The sequence below is a fragment of the Sturnira hondurensis genome, unplaced genomic scaffold, assembly GCF_014824575.4.
Source record: "Sturnira hondurensis isolate 20B ecotype Veracruz unplaced genomic scaffold, ASM1482457v3 Scaffold0016617, whole genome shotgun sequence".
NCBI classification, from domain to species: Eukaryota; Metazoa; Chordata; class Mammalia; order Chiroptera; family Phyllostomidae; genus Sturnira; species Sturnira hondurensis.
Genome location: NW_028089248.1, coordinates 4,620,198 through 4,643,363, shown reverse-complemented (window position 1 = coordinate 4,643,363; position 23,166 = coordinate 4,620,198). Strand labels below are relative to the sequence as shown.

At 61.4% G+C, this 23,166-nt stretch overlaps 1 protein-coding gene across 1 annotated transcript in view; it reads right to left on the bottom strand.

Annotated features, from left to right (window-relative positions):
• Positions 1-23,166, bottom strand: part of ABCC12 (ATP binding cassette subfamily C member 12) — a 36,852-nt gene that overhangs the window by 6,718 nt on the left and 6,968 nt on the right. Inside the window, exons 7-22 of the mRNA XM_037066378.1 lie at positions 21,060-21,167; positions 18,801-19,079; positions 16,806-16,877; positions 16,174-16,298; positions 15,344-15,416; positions 14,383-14,586; positions 13,875-14,009; positions 13,695-13,770; positions 13,546-13,617; positions 10,677-10,766; positions 9,925-10,028; positions 7,724-7,921; positions 6,821-7,047; positions 6,086-6,223; positions 3,768-3,954; positions 196-285 (exon numbers count right to left, since the gene is read on the bottom strand). Coding sequence (XP_036922273.1) covers positions 196-285; positions 3,768-3,954; positions 6,086-6,223; positions 6,821-7,047; positions 7,724-7,921; positions 9,925-10,028; positions 10,677-10,766; positions 13,546-13,617; positions 13,695-13,770; positions 13,875-14,009; positions 14,383-14,586; positions 15,344-15,416; positions 16,174-16,298; positions 16,806-16,877; positions 18,801-19,079; positions 21,060-21,167 — 2,178 coding nt within the window. The remainder of the gene's footprint in view (positions 1-195; positions 286-3,767; positions 3,955-6,085; positions 6,224-6,820; positions 7,048-7,723; positions 7,922-9,924; positions 10,029-10,676; positions 10,767-13,545; positions 13,618-13,694; positions 13,771-13,874; positions 14,010-14,382; positions 14,587-15,343; positions 15,417-16,173; positions 16,299-16,805; positions 16,878-18,800; positions 19,080-21,059; positions 21,168-23,166) is intronic.

Sequence of the window (23,166 nt, the reverse complement as noted above, 5' to 3'; positions counted from 1 at the left end):
TGGTGGTGGGGGGGCAGTTTTGAAAAGAGAACCTCACCCTGGGCACCAGGGACTTCAGGCTGCATAGTAAGTTCAGGGTTTGGGAAGAGAGGCGTGGTCTGAGTTCAGTTTTGGAGAAGATCCCTTCCGTGTGTGAACAGACCCCACCCCCGTGTGAACTCTGCCACCGGGGACAGGTGCGCACTCGAAGCTCACCGAAATGTACTCCCTGAACAGCTCCACGGAGGTGAACTTGGCCTGGGTCTCCGTGGCTGTCCGGACGCACACCTGGAGCAGCCCGCTCAGCTGTAAGAGGGCAGCCATCCCTGTCAGGGCCCCGCCCACCTCTGGGCCACCCAGCCCCGCCCCCTACACCTGCCTGCCAGCTGGCTTAGGATCCCACAGCCAGCCAGCCAGCTGACAGCTGGCCCGCCTTCCCAGCCAAGCGCCCAGAAGTGAGGCTCCTCTGGTGGGTGTTTAGCCTGTAAACACTTCCTTTGTTTTTAGAAACAAATGGTGAGTGCATTTTCCCTGGCACTCCATGCAGCCCCCCACTGTGCCACCTGCCCACCGCCTCCTGGGCTGAGCAGCAGCTGTGAGTGGGGATTCCGCCCTGGGCTGCTGGGTAATGGCCTGGGCTGCCCGCCCCCCCCCCAGGGTGTCCGCCCTCTCTGCTTCACCCCTCCCATAGCCAGGAGGCACCCAGATAATCAGAGGTGGCAGAAAGCCACCCAGCCCATCTGCTTGCTAGGCCCAGCCTAGGGCAGGTGGCTTGGTAAGGTCACCCCTGTAGGCTTAGGGTCCCCCCAGAAGCCCACCCTAAGCACTGGGTGCAAGAAGCTGTGAGAAGGCAGGGTGAAGGGGAGTCCCCCAGAAGGTCCATCCACAGAGGCGCCCTGGGACTGTGGATGCCTCCTCGCCTGGAAGAAGGACCTTCTCCGGTGTCATCAAGGGTCTTGAGATCATCTCGGGTGACCCAGGCGGGTCCTAAAGGACACGTGTTCTTGCAAGAGACAGAAGAGACTCAAGAAAGAGGACAGGAAAGTGTGAAGCCGGGGCCGAGAGGGGGGTGATGCAGTGATAAGCTGAGGAATGCCGACCGTGACCGGAAGCTGGGGCAGAAGGAGCAGCGCCTCCCCGGGAGTGGTCAGAGCAAGGACACCTTCAGTTTGGGCTGGACCTCCACAACCGTGACGGAATCACATCGCAGTTTTAAGCTGCTGGGTTTTGATCGTGTGTCACAGCAGCTCCGGGAAGCTCGGCCAGGAGGTGGCCGGGAAAGCACCCGAGGGGCTGGGAGAGTGAGGCCCGGAGAGGGGCGGCTGGGCGAGGTGCATCCGCAGCAAGGGAAGCTCCATCCGCTGGGACACAGCAGCCACACACGTTGTGAAGTTCAAGGGCAGCCCCACCTCATAGCCTTGGGCTGCCGTCCATGGGTTTAGAATTGGCTCCCACGTGTTTTCTCCTCCGTGGTAGGAGTCCATGTCCCTTTACACTCCCTTTCTCTCTGTGGGGCTTCACTGCCATTCTCGTCCGCCCGGGGAGCCTGCTGCATTCCTGAGGGATGCGTTCTGTCACTCCAGTCCCGCGTCCTCCGAGGAAGCTCACGCTCCACACCCCCCAGGCTTCGGTGTGGACAGGCTCCCCCCGGCCTTACGGCGACCACTGCACGCAGCTTCTGAGGAAGCCGGTGGCACCCCGCCAACGGGTGACCTCAGTGGGCGAGATCTTGGAGTTAGAGAATCTCTTCGACATTATCCGTGTTATGTTTTGCCAGCAACAACAAGCGAGAACATCCAGCAACAAGGAAAATCCGTTTTTCCCACTTCAGGTAGAGACCTGGAAATGTATTTTTGTTTCTTCTTCCCAAAACAGCAATAAAATGGTGTCAGAGTTTCAGAAAAGAAGAGACCTCCTCCAGCAAGGCGGTGGGGAAGCAGTGTTACCGCCCGAGAGCTACGGCCCTCAGGACGCCGGACAGGAGGGAGGCAGTGCACTCCGCTGGCGCCGGCAGGCCTTCGGTACGGGCAGAGCTCGGCGGGGCTCCGGCCGTGAGGAGGGGCCACAGATAGGCTGACTGACAGGCTGTCCGCACACACGACCCCTCTTGGACCAATCGACTCTGCTCCCTGCTGTTTCCCCAAATCCACGGTGGCTGGACACTCTACCCCTAGGCCAGCACATACGCACATGTGCGCGCACACTCCCCTCTACAGAAATTGGGTGCACCGCCTGGGAGTCAGTGGGGCTCCCGGGATAGCACCTGAGATCAAACCCCTTCCAATCTAGCTCCCCGGCTGCTCTCCGGTGGAAAACCCTTACCCACTCCCCCGCCCACAGTGACATGACTCCCATCAGGAGAGAACCCTCCGGGCCCAGGCAGAGGCGGAAGACGCCCTGAACGCCCCACCGGGTCCCCCCTCCTTCAGGACAAATGGACCCAGAGTCACACAAACAAAGCCCATGGCCCAGAAGGGCAAGCAGAAGGAAGAAGCCGACGGCCGTGACAGAAGAGATGGCAGTTTAAGGAAGACAGGGGCCTCTAGTTAATACACTCTGATTCAAAGATGTATAGATGTCTATTCAAAAATGATTCTTTTAAAGCCCACTGAGACAGAGTCCCTGGAAATTCAGTACATGGACATAAGGCCACCAGACCAAAAACGCAAAAGAAAGGCCCAATGGCAAAGCCAAGAAAAAAAACCCAGAATAAAGACGAAAAGACGAGAATATGGAGATTTGAGATAAAAGAAAGGCAGCAAGAGACTGTGGGTACAAGAAACTCCCATCCCCCCGGTGGGAGTCAGAAACGAGAAATCAGAGTGGGGAGATGAGGATGGGCATCGTCAAGAGGAGAAAAGCAAGAAGGAAAACGTCCCCGACTTGGTGAGAGAGCTGACTTCGGTGTGAAACGACCCACAGCCCTGCGCAGAGGAGAGGAGGGGAGCGTCCCCGCACCGGCCACACCGTCCTGGGGACTCAGCGTGCTCCGGAGAAGGGCACCCGCAGGAAGGCCTCCGGAGAGAAAGAATGCGAGGTGCCTGCAGAGGGTCGGCCCCAGACAGGACCAGACCCAGACTGCGGCTCACGACCTGGCTCTCACACGTGACGGACAAGTGATCCCAGGCCTGTCTTTTTGACCCTCAGCCTCTCTCCTGTACCACGGGGAAGTGGCAGTGCCTCTGTCATGTGGCGACTGTGGGGACAGAACGACTTAACGTGTGTTAAAGGATTGAGAACAGTGTCTGAGACATAGCAAACGGCACGCGATTCACTATTGTTACTTTTCCAAAGAAAAAACCAAAGCAACCAAAAACAGAGGTCGGCGATGATTGGCCACGGGCGGTGGGGCCGCCTCTCCAGCATCCTTTCCCTTCTCCCCATGCGGGGCAGCCGTGTGACCTGGGAGGGGAGGACGGGTGTGACTCTCCCCACCCCTTGGCCTAACCCAGCGACCCCAGCCCACCAAGCCACTGGGGAGTTCTGGGACGCCTGGGTTAACCCAGTAAGAGTATAGAGCCCAGGGCATCTGTTCAGTGGGCAGGAAACGATCGCCTTTCACTCTCTTCCTTTCGTAGCCCTTGGAAGCTGCCACTCACCACACCACAGCCATGACACCAAAGGCACCACAGGAGGGGGACAGAGCCAGGGGCCGTGACCCAGCCACACCAACCGCCAGACCCTGAGGGATGGGGACCACGGAACTCTCCGTATGGTTTAGACCCAGTGGAGTCGGGTTTACCGTGGCTCGCCCCCCGCCCCACGCTCAGCCCCGCCCCGGCCATTACCTGGATGATATAAGACAAGGACAGGCCTTTGGATGAAGCGCTGATGGTGGGGAAACTCAGGATCACCAGCAAGGCCACAACAAAGGTGACGATGTTCATGAGGATGTCCATTCTCAGGGCGAACCACCGGAGAGCACAGTTGAAGTACAGGAGGTGGCTGGAGTTCTCATCATTCAGCTCCTTAAACCTGGATCGGGGAGCCGGAGAAAGCGTGGGCACCCCGTGCCCCGTGGGCACCCCGTGCGTCCACGGGGCGGGGCTACTGCCAGCATGAGGCAGCAGGCGCTCCTAACCGCGGGCCAGCGCGTTTTTACAAGCAAACGCGTATCCGGGCTCCCTAAAACCCGCCGTTGTCGATGTCTTTGGTGTGTACATGTTTGGGGACATCCCAGGTGGTGGTGCAGCGTGTGCTGAGCAGGCCCTCGCTGTCTTTCCTAGAACTGGCACCTGGAACCCCAGCTGAGAACAAAACGGGGTGAGTACCCCTCTCTGTACCTTCAAAGGATCCCTGCCTTGGCGTCAGCCACCCCCAAAGTCCTTGTGGACCCCACTGTCAGCCCCTTAATCTATCAGAAAGGGGCGGGGGTGGGCTGTGGAGGAGGTCGCCTTTAGGGACGATCCGTGGCTGTGAGGGTAGAGGAGGGAAGGGAAGGCGCTAGATTGGTTCCCCCCCCCCAAGTAAGGGGAAGACGCCTCCGGGCCATTGCTGTGACACTGGGCCTCCCTCCCAGAAGAGGAAGCTGACGTGCGCTCCTCCTGTGTCCACCGAGGGCAGGAGCACAGGGCAGAGAGACAGAGAGGTGGCCTGCTCCTGGAGTCCAGTCCCAGACCCTGCTTCTTCCTGCAGGGCCTAGAGTGGCTGCAGAGGGGAGGGGCCCCCTGGGCTGCAATCTGGACGTTGCTCAGCTCATGTGGGGCAGTGTCCCCACGTCACAGGAGCATGGGGTGGGGCTGCCCACAAAGCTCCCTAGGAGACCCAGGCAGTGCTGCAAGGGGTCTGGCGCTCTGGGGTCCCCAGCCAGCACCGGCCCCTCTGCACAGGCAGCTGGATCTGCAAGAATGAGCCATGGAGAGGAGAGAAGGACCCAGGCACAGCGGTCACCCGAGGGTGCGACAGCCCTGCCTCCGTGCCCCTGCTCCAGCCTCAGAGCGCCAGGCTCAGGGACTATGAGGAGGGTGGTTAACAGGGAGCTTCCCACCGCACACTCCCCCCACCCCCATTGCCAGACACCTACAGGCCGCCCAGCCTGACCACACCACGCCTCTGGGGCTGGGGAGGGCTGTGTCCCGAATACGTTCAAGATTGAAACTGTAACCCGAGCTAACCCGTAACCGAACGAGACGTCAGACTCAGCTGCCNTGCAAGAATGAGCCATGGAGAGGAGAGAAGGACCCAGGCACAGCGGTCACCCGAGGGTGCGACAGCCCTGCCTCCGTGCCCCTGCTCCGGCCTCAGAGCGCCAGGCTCAGGGACTACGAGGAGGGTGGTTAACAGGGAGCTTCCCACCGCACACTCCCCCCACCCCCATTGCCAGACACCTACAGGCAGCCCAGCCTGACCACACCACGCCTCTGGGGCTGGGGAGGGCTGTGTCCCGAATACGTTCAAGATTGAAACTGTAACCTGAGCCAACCCGTAACCGAACGAGACGTCAGACTCAGCTGCCGCTGACATTTCCCTGCTCTGCTTGGAGCAACTGGTAGGGCTCAGAGGGAAAAAAGGGACACTTTTCAAGGTTCAAATGCCTCGCGAGTTCAGGCTGCCCCCACGGCACAGCCATGGGCACCTCAGGCTCTGCCACTCGCCCTGTTCTCAGGTTCCTTGAAGGGCTCTGTTTGGGAGGCACCTCGGACAGGACAGGCGCATCCTGCCGCACCCTCCTTCCTGCCCCCTCTGTCGCTTCCCCCCGGAGCTTAGTTAGAATGTTCTGGCCAACACCGTGGAGTGCCTATCGTAGCTACACAGCCTATGAGTCACCCAGCTGAGGGTGTTCAGTGACGTAGAAGTCACCCTAGGTCTCATCTGGGAGGCTGGTTGGATTGTGCAGAACCCCTGCCTGAGGTCACGTTGGAATTTGACCTCTAACCTCTAGTTAATGCTTCAGCATTTGTGTCCCACACTGAGGCTGCCATGGGATCAGCCCCGATTCCAGGGGGGCCCAGGTGCCAAGAGGATGAGTGTCTGAGGGGCTTCTCTCCGATTCTGTCCCGCCGGTTCCTGCCGGCCCAGACGTGCCTCCTTGGGCCCCAGGAGCCGCGTGTGGCTGTCCCCTCCCGTTGAGGCTCGGGTGGGAGGCAGAGCCGCAGCCAGGACTCACCTGCTGATGCAGTCCTCCTTCCTGCCGTAGGCGTGGATGACGCCCAGGCCCTGCACGGACGAGGTGATGTGCGAGAACCAGGGCGCCCGGCTGTTGTTCTCCGCCTTCTTGAGCTCCTGGACCCCTCTGTGGAAGACACTGTGGGGACATCAAGAGGGTGGCCCGGTGGGGTCTCGGAGGGCTCCCCTCAGCACACGCAGATCCGACTGTGCAGTCAAGTCAGGTGGCGTCAAACTGGTCAAGTGCCGGGGTTGGCCCACCACCCTCCTCTAGGAGAGCTGTCTCGGTTGTGAGTGTGTGGGGGGAGGGGGTTGTCCTGTAAATGAGGGTCTCACAAAGGGAGCCGTTCCTCTCTGTGGTCTCATTCTGAGTGCTCCTGGGAGCAGGAGTGGCTTGCCACCTGCGACGTCACTCTCGTCCTAAAGACCAGAGCCTCACATATGGGGCAGCCTAAGATAGAGCCAACCCTTGTCGGTGCCCAACCAAAGAAAGGGGGTCTTTTCCAGTTCTCGGGGAGAATCCGAAACTGGGGAGTTGCCTGCCCGTCTCCTGAAGGCGTTTTCCAAGGCGGCGTTGAGCAGATGTCACAGGAGCCTCAGGAGCTGCCCTTGACACTGAGCCCTCCGCAGGGCGCCACTCCCCGGGGGTCCTGCAGCGACCCGGCACTGGGATCCAGTTGCCCGGATGTGTGCAGGTTTTGCTGGCTCCTTTTTAGGGAGCAGGGCGCCAACCTACCGGAAGAGAATGCAGAAGCCCACGGCCAGGACAGCCAGGACGAGCAGGACGGCGGGAAACACGGCCCCCAGGATCAGGAGGATGGACAGCACCATGAAGAGCTGCTGCAGGAAGTTCTCCGTGTGGAACGGCAGCCGCACGTCCAGCTCGTCCATGTCCTTGGAGAACTGGTTCATGAGCCTGCCGCTGGGGGTCGCGTCGAAGAAGCTCATGGGGCTCCGCGAGACCTGCGGACGAGGCCGGAGAACCCGTGGGCACAGGGCATGCACCTGGGTGGGCCCGGCTCTCTGCAGGGCTGGGATGCTGAGCAAGGGCCTGGCCATCCTGCTGAGGCCCAGCGAGAGGGGCCAGACACTTTCTGAGGCCCCTTGAACAAGAGTGGACGTGGGACCCAGCCTCTGCATGGAGCTTCCCTCTGAATCTAGGGGTGCGGCCTGAGGCCTCTTTGGAGGATGGAGGGAGGGGTTTTGTGCCCGAGGCTATGGAAAGCTAAGTTCCAATTCAATGTGGGCCACCCCTGTGCACTCTGGCCCCGAGCATCCCAGCATGCAGAAGGGTGCAGAGTGCCTCTGAGGCCCTCGATGGGCTCAGGGCTCTTGGGAGCAGGGGACGCCCTCTGGGCCCCTCATGTCTGCTCCAGTGTGGTGCCCTTGGGGGACCTTCCTAACCACCCCCAGCCTAGCCTGAGGGCCCGTGACACCCTGCTGCAGCATCTCCCTGGAGCCTGCCTTCACCGTTGGCAAGCAGGCATCAGGAAACTCTCTACAGACTCGACAGTGGGTCCCACGAGCACCGTGTCGGTCCCCGGAGCCCAGCACCATGCCCTGTGTGTCGGAGCCACAGACGCTCCACAAACCCTCTGAGCCGAGGAGCCGGTTGAGTGTGCAGCCCCTGGGGCTGTACCTTGTCAAACAGGTGGTCGTGCAGCCAGGAGGACGCCATCAGGGTGGTCTTGGTGAAGGTGAACCCTTTGATGATGCCAAACACCAGCACGAACACCATGCTTCCCACGTACACCCACGGGAGCATGCCGTGGCCTGTGTCCGCCAGCACCGCGCCCAGCTCGCACGAGCTCTGTATGCTCTGGGGCCCGCAGGTCGCCTTAGCAAAAGAGCAAGAAAAAAGCACCCAGAGTCGGTAAACTGCCTGGAGAGTCGGAATTTCCCAGAAAGAAGAAACTGGGGGGAGGTCATTACTGTTAAGAATGAGGTCGATTCCCTTTGGGGGCCTCCGAGCTTTGCCTGGGTCCTCCTGCCAGGCCACGGTGACCCCAAGAGGCAAAGGAGACAAGCCAGGCAGACACAGGGCAGCTGTCCTGGCAGTCACCTGAGCCCAGGGCACCAGAGGTGACACAGGGCCAGGAGGGTGATGGGCGCAAAGGAGACTGGAACTCCACGGGGCTGGCTGAGAAGCCACCTGGCCTTGGGGGAGATGCGGGGTCCTCTGTGTGACAGGGCAGCCCCAGGGCCCTCCCTTTCCTTCGCTAAGGCGCACTGCCGTGGAGTCCCTCAGGGGAGGAGGGAGCCTGGCTAACCCAGGGCCCTGGGATGATCAGAGAGACCCCCACGGCCCCACCCGCCTGGAGATAGCGTGGATTTTTGCCAGCGTTTGTGGAGAGCAGCTTCCTCCTGAGAAACCGGCTGTTCCACTCTCCTCTGAGTCGTGTGCTAAAAGTCAGGGCTGCCTTTGGGGAGCAGACAAGCGTCTTCCTTCTCCACACCATTTTGCTGATGACAGCAGCAGCCGGAACAAAAGCCCGAGGTAGCGCTGATGGTTGAACATCCATAAAAGCAAAAATGCCCCTGGGGTGCCCACTGGTGAGAGAGGAGGCCGTGTGGGGCCTCGGCTGGGCCCCGTGCCTGGGGGACGGGCAGGCACAGGCCCGCACTGCTGCCGCCTGCCCCATTAGCCAGCCGCCCTGCCTGGGAGGAGGCTGCGCCCGGCCCGAAACCCCGGGCTCTCCGTGAGCGGGCTNCCTGAGAAACCGGCTGTTCCACTCTCCTCTGAGTCGTGTGCTAAAAGTCAGGGCTGCCTTTGGGGAGCAGACAAGCGTCTTCCTTCTCCACACCATTTTGCTGATGACAGCAGCAGCCGGAACATAAGCCCGAGGTAGCGCTGATGGTTGAACATCCATAAAAGCAAAAATGCCCCCGGGGTGCCCACTGGTGAGAGAGGAGGCCGTGTGGGGCCTCGGCTGGGCCCTGTGCCTGGGGGACGGGCAGGCACAGGCCCGCACTGCTGCCGCCTGCGCCATTAGCCAGCCGCCCTGCCTGGGAGGAGGCTGCGCCCGGCCCAAAACCCCGGGCTCTCCGTGAGCGGGCTGGGATCTGCGGGCACACAGCGGGTCGCTCATTGGCCTCTGCCTTGGGAATGGCCTCAGGAAGCCGTGCCAAACTCCGGGGGGACTGTTGCACCTCTCTGCTGCCCATACTCCCCCAGTGCCTCCTCACTTTGGTTGTCATAGCAACAGAACTGTACCAAAATGCAACGCTGGCGGATGGGCAGGCAACCCCTGAGCATTCCCTGGGGCTCCATTGGCCAAGAGCTGGGCGAGCTTCCAGCCTGCTCCAGCGAGAGCTGAGTCATCAGTCCCTCCCAGCAGGGGCCCTGGCCCAGCAAGAGCCTCAGGAGGCAGAGAGAGAGGCGCCCAGGGGCCCGTAGCACCCCCAGGGGCCAGTCTGGCTCTTGCTTGCCTCAGTCCTGCAGCGGGGCTTTGGGGAGCAGAGCCTGGAAGCGTCAATGGCTGAGTGCAGGGGCAGGAAGACACAGACCTGGTGGGCTTCCCTGGCCCCTCACAACACAGGCTGTGGAACAAGCCCGGTACTGCGTATCTGTGGCCCCGCAGACACGGGCTGTATCCACCTGGTACCATCTTTAGCCAATCCTTTAAAAACCGAAGGTGGCGAATGACACTCCGATGCCTTGTTCATCTTGAGACACTGAGGGGCATTTCAGGGTCGGAATGGTGGGGCGTAAGCAGTGGCTTCCGCCCCTTGGGCTGGGGCCCCCTGGGAGGCAGAGCAGCTCCCCGTGTGGCGCCGGGTTGTGGGACACTCTCCGTGAGCCACTTGCTCCGTGCTCTCCAGGGCTGGAGGGACACTCACCTGGGAGCCCTTGTCTAACCAGAACCCCAGCCACCAGTTGCTGAAGGCGGAGCTGCCGATCATCAGGAGGAAGAGGGACACGGTGAAGAGAGAGAGGACGTACCCTGTGGGAGGGGGGAGAGGGCCGGCAGGTTCCGGGGCGGGCACCTTCGCTTCCTCGGCCCGGCCCCTGATGGGACATTTCAAACCTGCAGGAAAAGGCCCCCCAGCCCCGGGAACCTCCTTCCAGGCTGATGGGACCCTTCTAGGTGTGGGGCCCCTGAGCCCGAATTGGGGTGCCTGTCTATCCCGCTGGTTGGAGAACAGAGCCAAATTGTCAGCTTCCGGAAAACCGCCACTACCCGCGCTAAGGGAAGCGACTGGGCATTCTTTAGAAACGAACAGGTTACAGCGGGGTCTTGCCGGGGAAACTAGAGGCGTGCCGTGCAGCCGAGCCGGGCTCTGCACTGAGCCGATTGCCGAGCAGAGGGGAGGTTACGGGACGCGGCTGGGCCACACCGCCGCTCGCTCAGTCCCCGTGACCGGAGCCCGGCAGCTTCAGTGGAGATGGAGAACGCCCCGTTTCAAAGGCCGTGTTGTCAGACTTTGGATTTTTAGTTGGGGGGGGAGTGGGTGGGAATTAAAAGCATTGATCAACAGCCCAGCCTGAAAAGAGGAATTGTTACAGAAATCATGCAACATGAACCCGGCAGCCTAAGAAGGAATTTCTTCCCAAAATGCCAAGTAAATCAACTCGCTGTTTGATACCGAACCTCCAGCCGCCATAATGTACGTGTGGTACGTTTTCCAGGTCACGGTTCCTTCGCGGCGGGCTCCAGTCTGGACGAGCTGGTGCAGAGAGCCTGTGGGGCAGACACAAGTCCTGCAGCCCCCCCCCCCCGCAGGGGACAGGAGCCCCTCCCACACACCCCACCGGGCCGGGGTCCTTCCCACCACGGGCCCTGTGCTTTCAAGTTCTCCACACACATTGGTGATCTGATTTGGTCCTCATGACAACTATTTGCTAAGCACCTGCCGTGTGCTCAGCCCTGGGGTGACGGGGATTGTCTGGTCGAGTTCTCCCCAAGCAGGTGTGAAGGTGAGGCTGCGACGCACTTGGAGAGGAAAGGAGCCAAAAGGAGCTGGGAAGCCAGAGGAGGCAACGGCGAAGGGCGCCGCATCACACCAGCCACCTCTTACTCCCACGTAGAGGAGCCTCTGGCCTGGGCAGACCTCACAGCGGAAGGTTTCTCCCAGGACCCAAGGGATCTGGGATCCTTCTGTGCCCACTCCCATCGGCCTCTGGGAGAGAGCTGCTCTCTGGGGGGTAAATTCCCAACACTTTCAGCCTGACCTTTGACCCTGCCTCTGCCGTCGCAGGGGAGAGCCCCGGGGCAAAGGAGAGCAGAGGGCGCCCACAGCATCTGCTACGGGGGAACGAGAAGGAGATGGCCTGTCTTCTTGGAAATTACGCCATGCAGAAGACACCCAGGTGTCCTCCTGGGCCAGCCCCTGCCTGGACTCCTGACCCCGCCTCGTGGCTGGGCAAGTCCTCTTCGTTGTCCAAGGGCAAGGGAAGTAACCGTCACATTCTCATGGAAACCACATCTGGGAAGCGGGTTGGAGCCAGTCCTGCAGCCGGGACTGAGTGCAGCTCTCCTCCCTCTTCTCTGGAGAGGCATGGGAGTGTCAGCCCCAAAGCAGAGTCCTAAACTGTACTTGGCTTCTATGACCAGCGACGAGAATCAGAGCTGGACACGGGGCTCCCAGCCCCCAGCCGTGTGCACCCTCCTGGCAAGGAAGCTCCCACACCCAGAGGCGCCTCCACATATACACGGCCCTGGTTACTCCCTCGCCGGAGCCTCTCCTGTCTCGCCTCTGTGCAATCTGCTGGCCTGACTATGGCTCACCGTGTCTCCCCCTGGGGGTGTGGGCGCCCCGCAGGGAGGTGGCTGGGTCAGGCCCCACTCGCCTGAGCCGTGCTCCTGTGGGTGCCCGGGCCAGGCCTGGCAGGCAGCTCCGCCTTCACTTGGTCCCTCCCCGTGGCCTCCGGGTGAGTTAATCTCACCATTTCACTTTGCTCTCCAGAGACGGAAGGGGAGGCGGCATGATGGCCCGGGACCCCAGACCCCAGGCAGCCTTGATGTCCCGGGCAAGCCACTCACAGTGGCCCTGGCAGCCTGCAGAGCAGCAAGGACGCTGCCTTTCCCAACGGGCACGCCTTTGTCACCAGCCCTTTCCGGGTGCCACGTCTCACCCGTTGGGCTGGAAGACACACTTCCCCCACATTTTCACGCCTCTGAGATCAGACATGTTTCCGCACAGCGTGGTGCCGCGCTGTCTTGGCAGAGGCCTTTCTAAGTGCATGCATGGGGGCGCGTGCACAGGGGTGCTGGTGGTCCTAACACGGGTGGCAGCTGAGGTCTGGTGACAGAGACTCCAGGGTTTTTAGCCACAGGTCATGGAGGGAGAGAACCTCGCGGTGGGCACTCTGAGGAAAGGGGGTGGGCCTCGCTCCCTGTCCTCTCTCACTGCCCAGCATGGGCAACCATGTTGAGTGGTTGACGGATGGACGGAGACAGGGTCTGATGGCGCCAAGAGGCCGCCGGACCAGCCTGGCTCCTGCCAGGCCCATCTGCCACCTCGCTCAGCTCTGCCTTCCCAATTCCCTCTTGCCCTCCACCCAAGTCCTCCCCACCCCTGCCTTGTATCACTGGCAAACTCCTATATATCCTTGAAGTGCCAGTCCAGAGGCTGCCCCCTCTGTGAAGCCTTCCCTGATTTGCTACTCAGACTGCAGCTGCCCATTACTCTCATCACGGCATCCCATGATGCCCCCTGGCTCATGCTGGCCCCCCGCCCCCACCCCAGACTCTGAGGAAAGGGATGCACTGTCTCCCTCTTCTCAGACTAGCTGGGTGCCGGCACGTAGTTGATTGCTTCGTCCTTATTTGTTCAGAGAGTGAATAACCTGGCTACGCCCCAGTCTCTTCGCCGCCCTGTCTCTTTTCCGCACCACGAAGTGGCTACTGCCTGGGAGCCTGCCTCCAGTGAAGCCAGCTGAGCTCTCTGCAGAGCTCAGACCTTCTCAGCCAATAACAGTAATCGCGGCTAAGGGTTGTGTGTCAGGCACTCTGCTCATTATTTTTTGTGCAGCTCCTTAAATAGTTGTGCAAAGACCCATGAGGCTGGTGCTCCTACTTTCCCATTTCACAGATTGACCAACTAAGGTTCAGAGTGGCCCCATTATCTTGCTCAAAGTCATAAAACCAGTCAGTGGTCGAGGTTGGCCTCGGACTCCGGCATCGGAACCCCAAAGCTCACATTGCAGTGAACCACAGGACCCTCTTCAGCCCAAAGGACAAGCACGGCGTGTCCACTTCTCTGTCCCAAGCCATGGACACTCTAAATACAGGGTCTGGTGGAAATAACACGGGCTTGAGTGGGGTTTCTAGGCTAATCGTGTGGGTGTCATCACTTAGAGTTTTTATGTGAACACCTAAAATGCCCCATGGTATGCTTGAGTGTGACATTCTCGTGTTACCGAGTCACATGCACACGATTTTGTCATAAAAGAGGGGTGTTATTTGTGCCAGACCCTGTCTTTTGGGGTACGCACCCAAGGGAATGAATGCTAAGTACCTTTGATGTCTGCGAACTCAGAGTGTAGGTCAGGTTCTTCTTCTTCCTCCATCTCCTCTCCTGGGGCCAAAACTAGGAGGAGAAATAGATGTGTGTCCGCTCAGGAGCCCCGGGGAAGGAGGGAGGTGTGATTTGAACTCGGGGCATACCGGCCCCTTCGTCTCTGTCTGCAGGGCTCTCCTTGGGGGCTTCCACCATCGCCGTGTTGTAAATGTGCTCAGGGTCCTGGAGACAAAATGAAATGACCTCTGGAAGCGGAGTGACGGACCTTCCTGCGGCCCGGGGGACCAGGAGGGGTGCCCGGTCGCAGCAGCCAGGCGCCCAGGTACCTTGAAGTGCAGCCCACGGAGGTTGTGCACCAGCTTTGCATAGCGCCCTCTGTCCTCCATTAGCTCCTCATGGGTCCCCTTCTCCCGGATCTCTCCGTCTTCCAACAGCACGACTTCGTCACAGGACTCCAGGAACTGCGCAGACAGGGACACCACCTGTGGTGACCTCCTGCCCGGGTCACAGAGAAGGGTGCCAAGCTGGTTTTTGGGGCGGAGCCTTGGTGATGGGAAGGCCTGGGTTTCCTGGGTCTTCAAGAAACGTCCCCCTCTTCTGGTTGGAAGAAGGGTCTTGGCCCCACTGAGCTTGAAGTCAGGACCAAGACAGGCCATGAGGACAGGAGCAGGCAGCGAGTGCTTGGTGGAAGCCAGGGTGACCGGGCGCTCCAGTGTCTCCCCCGTCCCTGACCCTGTCCGGGTCAGCATAGCCTCACCCAGCAGAGCAGCTATAGGCAGCGGAGGAGGGGACTAGCATCGGGGGCCACACCCACCCCGTGACCCCAAGGGTCACCTGCAGCTGGTGGGTCACCAGGACGACCGTCTTCCCCCGGAGCGTCTTCTTAATGCACTGCTCGAAGATGTGCTGCCCCACATGGGCGTCCACGGCCGACAGGGGGTCGTCCAGCAGGTAGATGTCATGGTCGGAATAGACTGCGCGGGCCAGGCTGACCCTCTGCCTCTGCCCCCCGGAGAGGTTGAGGCCCCGGTCCCCGATCTGTGGACAGACGGAGGCCCGGGCTACTGCCTGTCGCCGGGCCCCTCCCGCCACCCCACAGCGGGAGCTTCCTGAACCTTCTCAAGGCTCTTCTGCAGCCTGGTTATCACCACGTCCCAGCTCCTCCACCCCTCACAGGGACCCCACGGGGCCAGATGCCCTGGACGTGAAGACCCCACTGCGGCTGGGAGCCCAGTGGCCAGTGGTGACCGGGGACTTCCCAGCGCTGAGCGAGGGGCACCGGGCCCGCCATCGCAGGCGCACGCACCATCAGCAGGGGCTCCGTCTTGCCCGCTCTCAAACTGTAGAGCGCACCGTAGAGAGCAGAGCTCCGGAGAGCGGGCAGGCTCACAGAGGGGCCCCTTGCACTCCTGGGTGCGGCAGAGGCCCTGAGGTGAGGAGGGGCCCCGAGGCTTCAGCCACAGCCCCGAACTCGGGTCTCCCTGCCCTCGGGGTGAGGAAGCAGCTTCAGCCAGAACCTTCCCTGAAATGACAGGCTGATGGGAAGTGGCCCCGGGAGTGACCACACTGACCCAACACAAGCGGAGCTGGTGGCCCCTCCATGGGGATGTCCCCAAGGACAGATGCAGATGGAGATTTTGAGGCGGGAGAACCTGACTTCCCCAAAGTTCCCGGGACCTTTCTGTCCTCCGGGGCACCGGGTGCGGTGGGGGCTCGGCTACACCACCACCCTTTGGCCCTGGGCAGTCGGGCTGCCTCGTGGCAGCTGTGGGGCTGCACTCTGGGCTCTGCTCACCTCCGTCAGGTCCCCGTAGGGAAGGTCGCACAGGTCCTGCTGCAGGGCGCAGACCCGCACCGTGTGCTGATACCTGGGGGTGCGGAGGTCAGAGGTCAGCATGGGGAGGAGCGCCCACCAGCGGGGCTCCCCAGGCTGCATCCAGAGACAAGGCTGTTTCATGGGGTCAGGTGAGGGGTGGTGGCCGCTTCGTCTTTGATGTCCAAGGGGCAGCTTCCCGGGACCCCTCCCCTCCCCCAACCTGATGCGGCTTCAGCCTCTTCATCTGTGAAAGGGCGGCCAGGGTCCCCCTGCCTGGATGGTTATGGGCCTTGAACGAGAGCCTGGACAGGGCAGCCCCCCAACCTGGGCAAAGAACCACGGGAAACCAGAGCTGGGAGTCAGCGACCCAAAGTTGTGACTCAAGCCCTGTTTCTGTCCCATCAGATCACGCTGAGAACATCGACAGTAACGTGTCCTGAGGCCCTGGTGCCGGCCCGTAACGGCAGGGCTCGTTCGCTGCATCCGTGGGCCTCAGGATTCCAAGCCCACTCTCGGTCACTTGGCCTCGTGCAGAATTGCCAGGCTTATCCTCCTCCAGGCTGACAACCCGTGCACGCTGACAGAGCCCCTGAACGCAGAGTGACAGGCCCCCTGAACACATGCAGCTCTGCACTGGGACATGTCCAGGACATGATCACGGACCTGCACTCTCAGTCAGAAGACACCGACACAACCTCCGACCTGATCAGAGCTGCACCAGACCTCGTCAGAGAGGCCCACTCAGCAGCCGTGGCCGACGGCGCCACCGCCTGTGGCGGGAAGCCTCGAGCTCTCCAGGGCGGCATTACCTCTGGTGGTTGTACTGGGCTCCAAACAGAATATTCTCCCGCACACTTCCGTGGAAGATCCATGCTTGCTGGGACACGTAGGCCAGGGTCCCGCTGACCGCCACCACACCCTGCTGTAACTGCATCTGCAGGCGCCAGCCCAGAGGACCCTCAGCAGCCAGCCTCACAGACTTCTCCCGGGGCCTGTTGGACACTCGCCACCCGCCCCTTATCCCGCGAGCAGTCATCCTGAAGTGCCAGAGGGCGACAGAGGTCTTGTCCACAGGGTGCCAGGTCTGACGGTGCAGACCGAGGGTCTCAACAAAAACATCTGTGGGAGCCGGGGACATTCTGGAAGAGGCAGGAACGGGTCCTGCTGCTGGCTGGAGGGCGCAGGCCGGTGCAAGGCAGGCAAGGGGCCTCCGAGCGGACCCATCTCAGATGCTCCCTCTCCCTCCTGGGTGCTGATTGGATCCCCCTCCCCAGTCAGGCCCCCGGGGGTCTGCGAGTCAGCTGAGGGCAGGGTGCTGCCATGCGTAAGAACCTCCTAGCCACGGCCACCCACTGCGTGCCCAGCTGCCCGGTCCCAACAGTGGGCAGGGACGGTGTCGTCATGTGGCTGCTGAACCCTCACAGTGACCTGCACGGCTCACCTGTCCCAGGAGAGCGGCGATGAGGGAACTCTTCCCACTTCCGACGTTCCCACAGATGCCCACGACCTTCCCCTACCAGAGAAGCAGAAAAGGGACCCAGTCATTCCCCCTGTCCTCACGGTCTGGGGACCAAAGGGTCACCCCCGAACTGTGCAGGTGGGACCGAGGGGTCACCACTGGCTCCAGGAGGTGGCAGGTGCAGCCTCACACCCCAGCCTGGAGGAGGCAGGAAGCAAGTCTCGAGAATCTGGTGCGGGCGCTGGCCTGGGACACCTGGGCCCTGGAGGTGGGGGTGGCCCTGTGCCCAGGCTCCAGGGACTCGGACCTGATAGAGGTGATGGGCTTGTTGGCAGATGGTGGACAAGATGAGGAAGTGAAATCTGTGGTAGGTCAGATGTGTCCCGGGAAACAAACAGAATGGGGGTGGTGTGGAGCGGGACAAGCCCCCTGGCAAAGGCACAGGTCTGAGCGAGAGCTCTCTTGGAGGGGACGGACAGGTGGACACAGGCCCTTGGGGTCAGAGACCAGAGTCAGACTGGCTTATTCAGGAGGAGGAGGAGGTCACACCAGCTGGGAAGGGAAGGGTGCCCTGGGGTCAGCTCTCCCAGCAGGTGCTGGGAGCTTGGCCCCCTGGGAAACGGATCACACCATCCCCGGCGGCCAAGAGAATCTGGACAGATTCCCGACAGCCAGTGGCTGAGGTCTGCTCCTCCCCACCCCCCATGTGTACGTCTTGGCTCTTTGTGGGGGGTGGGGGGCCCTCGGACCCAGAGGCAGATCTGGCAACTGGAAGGTGGGTCCCCGACAGTATCTGCTGTGGGTGACGGTTGAGTGAGACCCGGCAGAGCATGGGAGGGGGTGGAGCTGTGCACGCCGAGCCCGAATGCGGGGAGGAGGGCACAGCGAATACGGGGCCGAGGTTGGAACATCTGAGAACGTTCTCATTACAACCTGCCCTCTGTGATCCCTTGGAGCGAAAATGCCCGCATGGGGACAAGTATGATGCCTTCCACACCCTGACGGACCACAAGGGCCCGTCACCTGCCTGCCTCCCCAGCACCCGAGGGTAGCTGCCTGTCATCGAGAGTCCTGGTGACAGAGTCTGTACTGAGCTCCAGACACCCTGCCAGGCCCCCGGGATAATGTGTGCGGCCACCAAGGCAGATGCGGCCGCTGCCTTGTGGAGCCCATGTTGCCATGGAAGCTGTAGGTGAGCGAGGCTGACCCATTTCATTTCCACGACAGGACTGCAAGGGACGGGGGTGTCCTGGAGACTTGGGGACAAGAGGCCACAGGTCTGGATACAGTCTCCCCAGGCACCTGGCTGTCCCCTGGGTCTGGCCTGCTGCTTGGGGCCAGGTCTGAGCTTTCTAGATTCCTCCCTGTCTCTGGTGGAACGCCCATGAGGCACCCATGCCCCAGTTTCCGACTATTCATTTGTTCATTCGGAAAACAAGGTTGGGGACCTTTTCTGCACCAGGCGCTGGGCTCAGAGTACAAGGCCACGACTGTGACCAAGGCTGACCCTCCGCCTGACTTCCAGGGGGTCTCGGCCTCCTGGAATCACAGCGGGGCAGCGATAGCGCCTGCCCTGTGGGGCTGCTGGGCAGGTTAAACGAGTTACTGATGTGCCTGCTCATAAGCGTCGGCTGTTGTCAACTGTGAGCGGACCCCGGCCTGAAGTGAAGAACAAATCCGGCAGCATCTACAGCCGGTTAGGCTGGGCCTGGGCCACCTGAGTGGACGGTTTGTTCCACAGCCACACGGGCTCCAGACTCTGGGGTTTGGAGGTCGGTACCAAGGTCGCCACCCTCTTCTTCTCTCAGCTGGGAGAGGGTGTCTCTGCTGTTCAGGTGCATGGTTTTAGAATGTGGGGATGAAAGCAGCCCGGTTAGAGACACCTCGCCACCACCCGCAGCCCAAACTGCACCTCGGGAGGCCGGGAGGCGGCCAGGGCGGGGGGCGCAGGCGGCCCACCCGGCGGCCCATACCCACCTTTCTCACGGCCAGGCTTATGCCGTGCAGGACCGCCTTGCACCTGCCGTCCTGCCCCTCCGGGCCGGCAACGTCCTGGGCTGATGGGCTCAGGCTGTACGCCTCCAGCCGCTGGCTCTTGAGAAAACGTTTTCTTTTCTGGGGCTTCACTGCCTTTAGGTCACTTTTCCTGCCGGCACCTTGCTCCCATGTCAGGGTGGCATTGGCTAAAAGCAAGACTGTGTCTGGGCCTTCTGGCTGGGTGATGTAGGAGGGGAGGCTTTTAGCTACGAGAATTTTCTACGATTAAAGAAACAAAAGTAACTGGGTAGGTGTCGCCCATTTGCACAGACCGTCCCGACAGGTCTCTAGTGGCCCGGGTCGCCACCTTGGCGGTTCCGCCTGAGACGTCCAGAAAATCACTCTGAGCATACTCCCCCAGGGGAACTCGCAGTGGAAACGGACCCCCTGGCTCGCACGGGGTAGGACGCCAGCACCGTGACCACCAGGCCGTGCAGGTCTCCCTCATGGAGCACACCTATCCCTGCTACCCATTATCCTCGCGCCCAGGACAGTGGCTCTGGCCGCTGAGTCTCCTGGTGGTGGGCTTCGTGGTGTGGCACTGGTGCCTGTAAACTGCAGCCGCATGCCCAGTGTCACCGTGTCCTCTTCCTGGGTCCCCGCCCCGCTCAGTTCAACAAAACGCCTGCCAGGTGCCTACTGTGCACCAGATCCCTGGGTGAACCCCAGGAACGCTGGTGTGAAAGGGCACAGCTCCTGTCCTTGGGGGGAACACAGTCTGGGGGGACAGGGAATGGGCGCGGATCGTTTCAATGAAGTGTGACAGGGACAAAGTGGAGAAGGAGCACTTGGCCCCCGGTCCTAGAGGCCCGTGCAGGAGACCCGTTGGTACAGGTGCTGTGCAGGCAGGACAGGGGAGGGCGGAGAGGGGAGGGCTTCCCGCTGTGGGGTGCAGTGGGAGCCAAGGCAGGGAAACCTGGGGCGCAACAAGCAGCCCAGGGTGACAGAGGCCCAGGGGGACAGAGGCCCAGAGCTGAGGGTGGGAAGGGGACAGGAAGCGAGGTGGAGACCTAGCTGATGGAACGCTCAGCCACAGTGCAGGGTGCGGGTGGGTCGGGGACGAGGGCCCAGCCGTTTCTAGCAGGTGAATACCAGTGGTCAGGTCAATATTTTAACAGCTCCCCGGGTGCTGCGGGCGGCCTGCCTGTAGGACGACGATGTCGGGAAAGGGCAGTCGCTCCGTGAGTTTAGGTGGGAGATGGCAAGACTTTGAATGAAGGCCAGGGCCGTGGGGCTGGGGGCGGGGGGAGGTTGGGGAGCCGAGAAATAGCGCCGTTGCCCTAATGTAAGGTGCCCACTGTCATTACGCACACAGTTCGTGCGACCAGGCTGGATCATGTGTTTTGTTAAAAAAGGAAAAGCGGTCATTCGAGGGCATACCTCCTCCTCAATCTTAGAAATGGTGCCTTTTAAAACACAGCCCGTGGGAGCTGAGCCAACAGGGCTCTGGCTGGGTCAGGTGTGGGCAGCGAGGGCATGGAGGGACTCGGGCACCTAGGGTGCCGGAGCTGGCTCCCAGGTCTCGGGCTGCAGGGAGCAGGGCCTGCCGTCCGTTCGCAGACGTGTGGACACGCTGTTCTCTGGAGTGCCGCGCCCCGCCCTCAGTCCCGGCCCCGACTTCAGAGCCCTTCCCCTGCCCTTCCCGTGCACGCTGATCACCCCCCCCNCTCACCCCCCCCCCCCCCCCCCCCCCGTGCACGGCAGGCACTGGGTTGCCTGGTCCTACACTGGCCTGGGCCTCCGAGAGCAAAGACTCTCTGTTCCCTGCATTTGCACGTCCCACAGGCCTCATGAATGGGAAGCACAAGGTAAGTCTCGGATGACAAATACGTGAGGGAACAAAGTGACTTGTGCATAAATGGGTGCCCCTCACCCCCGTCACCACACTCAATACAGGACAGAGCAGACAGGTAGCCCTTACTCCTGGGTAGAGTGTAGAGGGCCAGTGAGTGGTCTTTCTGCACAGAGACACCCTCTCGGTGTCCCTCCAAGGGCAGACCACCCACGGCTCTTTGCCTGTCCCAGCCTCCACACGTGTACCCATCCGGGTCTGCATGGAGGGCCCCCCACTGTCTGCCATGTCCTGCCGGCCAGGGACCCAGCCCCCCCCAGGGGTTGACTCAGCTTCCCTGTATCTGGGAGTTTTCCCCACCCCCAAAACGAGCTCCCTGCGCCCTCCTCACTCAGGGTTAGGCATACCTTCATCCTCCTGAGAGAGACGCTGGCTTCGGCGGCTGCTTTGATGGAGAAAGGCAAGATGGCGATGGAAAACTTCATCACGTTGAACATGGCGATCACGCTGAAGGCCTGAAGAACGGAGGGAGGGGGGGTTCAGGACGGGGTGTGGCCTCCGAGGTGTGGCCCTGAACCCCAACATCCGCGGGCACCGAACTCACTGGGACACAAACAGTGTGGCACAGCCGGGATTCTCAGGTGAACAGTTTTGTTCATTTGGTGGCTCAGAGATTTTGCTTTTTGATCTTCACCAGTGAGGTGGGGCCTCCGAGAGAACCAGGCCCGACTGGTTCTCTGCCTGCCTGCCTTCGGAAGCCCCATCCGAACCGCATTTGAACTTGGCCCGCGACATTGACCCAAACTCTCCGCACAGACCTTCCCAAATCATTCCCGTGTCTTAGCTGCCTCGGAAGCATCTGGCCCTTGGAGCCAAGTGTCCGGCCTCCAACCTCTCCCCGCCCAACACTCGGCCCCGGGGACAAAGGGGGAAACTCCTTGCAAGGATCTGCTTGGTCCCTGCTGGCTTTCGGGCCCCAGCCAGGGTCTGGCTTCTCCACACACGGGGACAGACAGGAAAGCCTTCTTCACCCTGCCCCTTCCCCCCAAAAGTCCCCTCCCCTCTTCACTGGGACCTCCCACCCTGAGCCCAGCCCAACGGGTGGGTAACATCCCAGAGACTCCACGAAGTACCCTGACTGGGGTGGTGCCCCGGGGGGGTGGGTGGGGGGGTGGAGCGGCCTCATCTCCCTGACTTCATCTTCTCATCTGGCCAGCTGGTAATTAGCAGCCGCCCCACCACCACTCATTTAAGAAGTAAATAGCACAAGTTCCGGTGACGAGTCCAGAACGTTCCTGCCTGCTAGGGCCCCGGCTGTGGCTGATCTCTGTCAGCCCGCTGAGTGACGGAGGTGCTCCGTTCGCCACCTCTGGTTCTGAACCCACCCCCAAAGAGGGCTCGGCAAACACAGGCCTTGGGTGACAGGGTGCCTGGGTGACCCAGCGCCTGCCTCCCCTCGGACAGACAGGCCCCCCCCTCGGACAGACGGACAGGCCCTCTCAGAGAGGTGGCTTCGGGGGATTCTCAATGTACAGAAACGCGAGCCTCGCATTCAGGGGATCTCTTCTCGGCCTAGCTTTCTTCTAAATCATTTTAGAAAACACGAACTCTGTGTGTTTGCTTTGGTTTCAGACTCATTTGCTCGGTGTCGCTGGGGGAAGGAAGATTTTGTTGTTCGTTGGGAGCCACGGGGCGGCGTTCTCTCCAGGCATTCGGGTGCTGGGCTGGATTCAGGCCCCCGGACGGGGTGAGAGGAACTGGCCCAAAGAACCAGAGGGGGTCAAACCAGCTCCCAGAGAAACTCGGGCGGCAGCTGCTGGACGGTGGTCGGGGGGGGGGGGTCCCTGGCGACGCCCCCCCAGGTGTCCTTCACTCTCCTCCTAAGTCCCGGATGGGGGTGCGACCCCTCCCCCGTGAGCATCTTCCTCCTCCTTCCTTCCTCTGTTTCGAGCTTCTGTCTCCCTTCCTCCAACTGCTTGCCCTTCAGACAATGGGTTTAACGCTTCAGCTGTTTGTCCCTCTGTCTCCGCCGGGGCCCTTTTCCATCCACGCGGGCTTCCGTGCCTTTGAATGCACAGCCCCCTTCAAAACTCCTGTGCACATTGCGCTCACCCCGGGCGTCCCTCCGGGGCTTCTGTGGCCTAGGGGTCAGCTGCTCGGCGTTTACCGTGGGCCTCGAGCTGTCCCAGTGCTTTGCCCCAAAGACCTTCTTCATCCCTCACAGCCACGGACCCTCTCCTCACCCTGTGGACGGGTCACAGAGTCAAGGCAAGAGAAGCTCAGTGAGAGCAAGACGGTCCACCTTCTGCTTCTTCAACACACTCAAGCCCTAGACACATGTGTGGCGGCCAGAACCCAGGGAGACGGAGCAGAGATGAAGAACAGTGTCCCATCGGGGCCGCGCGGTGGCCGTACTGGGGAGGGCTCATCCTGCGGCCGGTGCCAGACAGATCCCGGCCTGACGTTAGCTGCCCAGGGGGGACCACTGGGGCTCTTTCACTGCCGGACACGGAG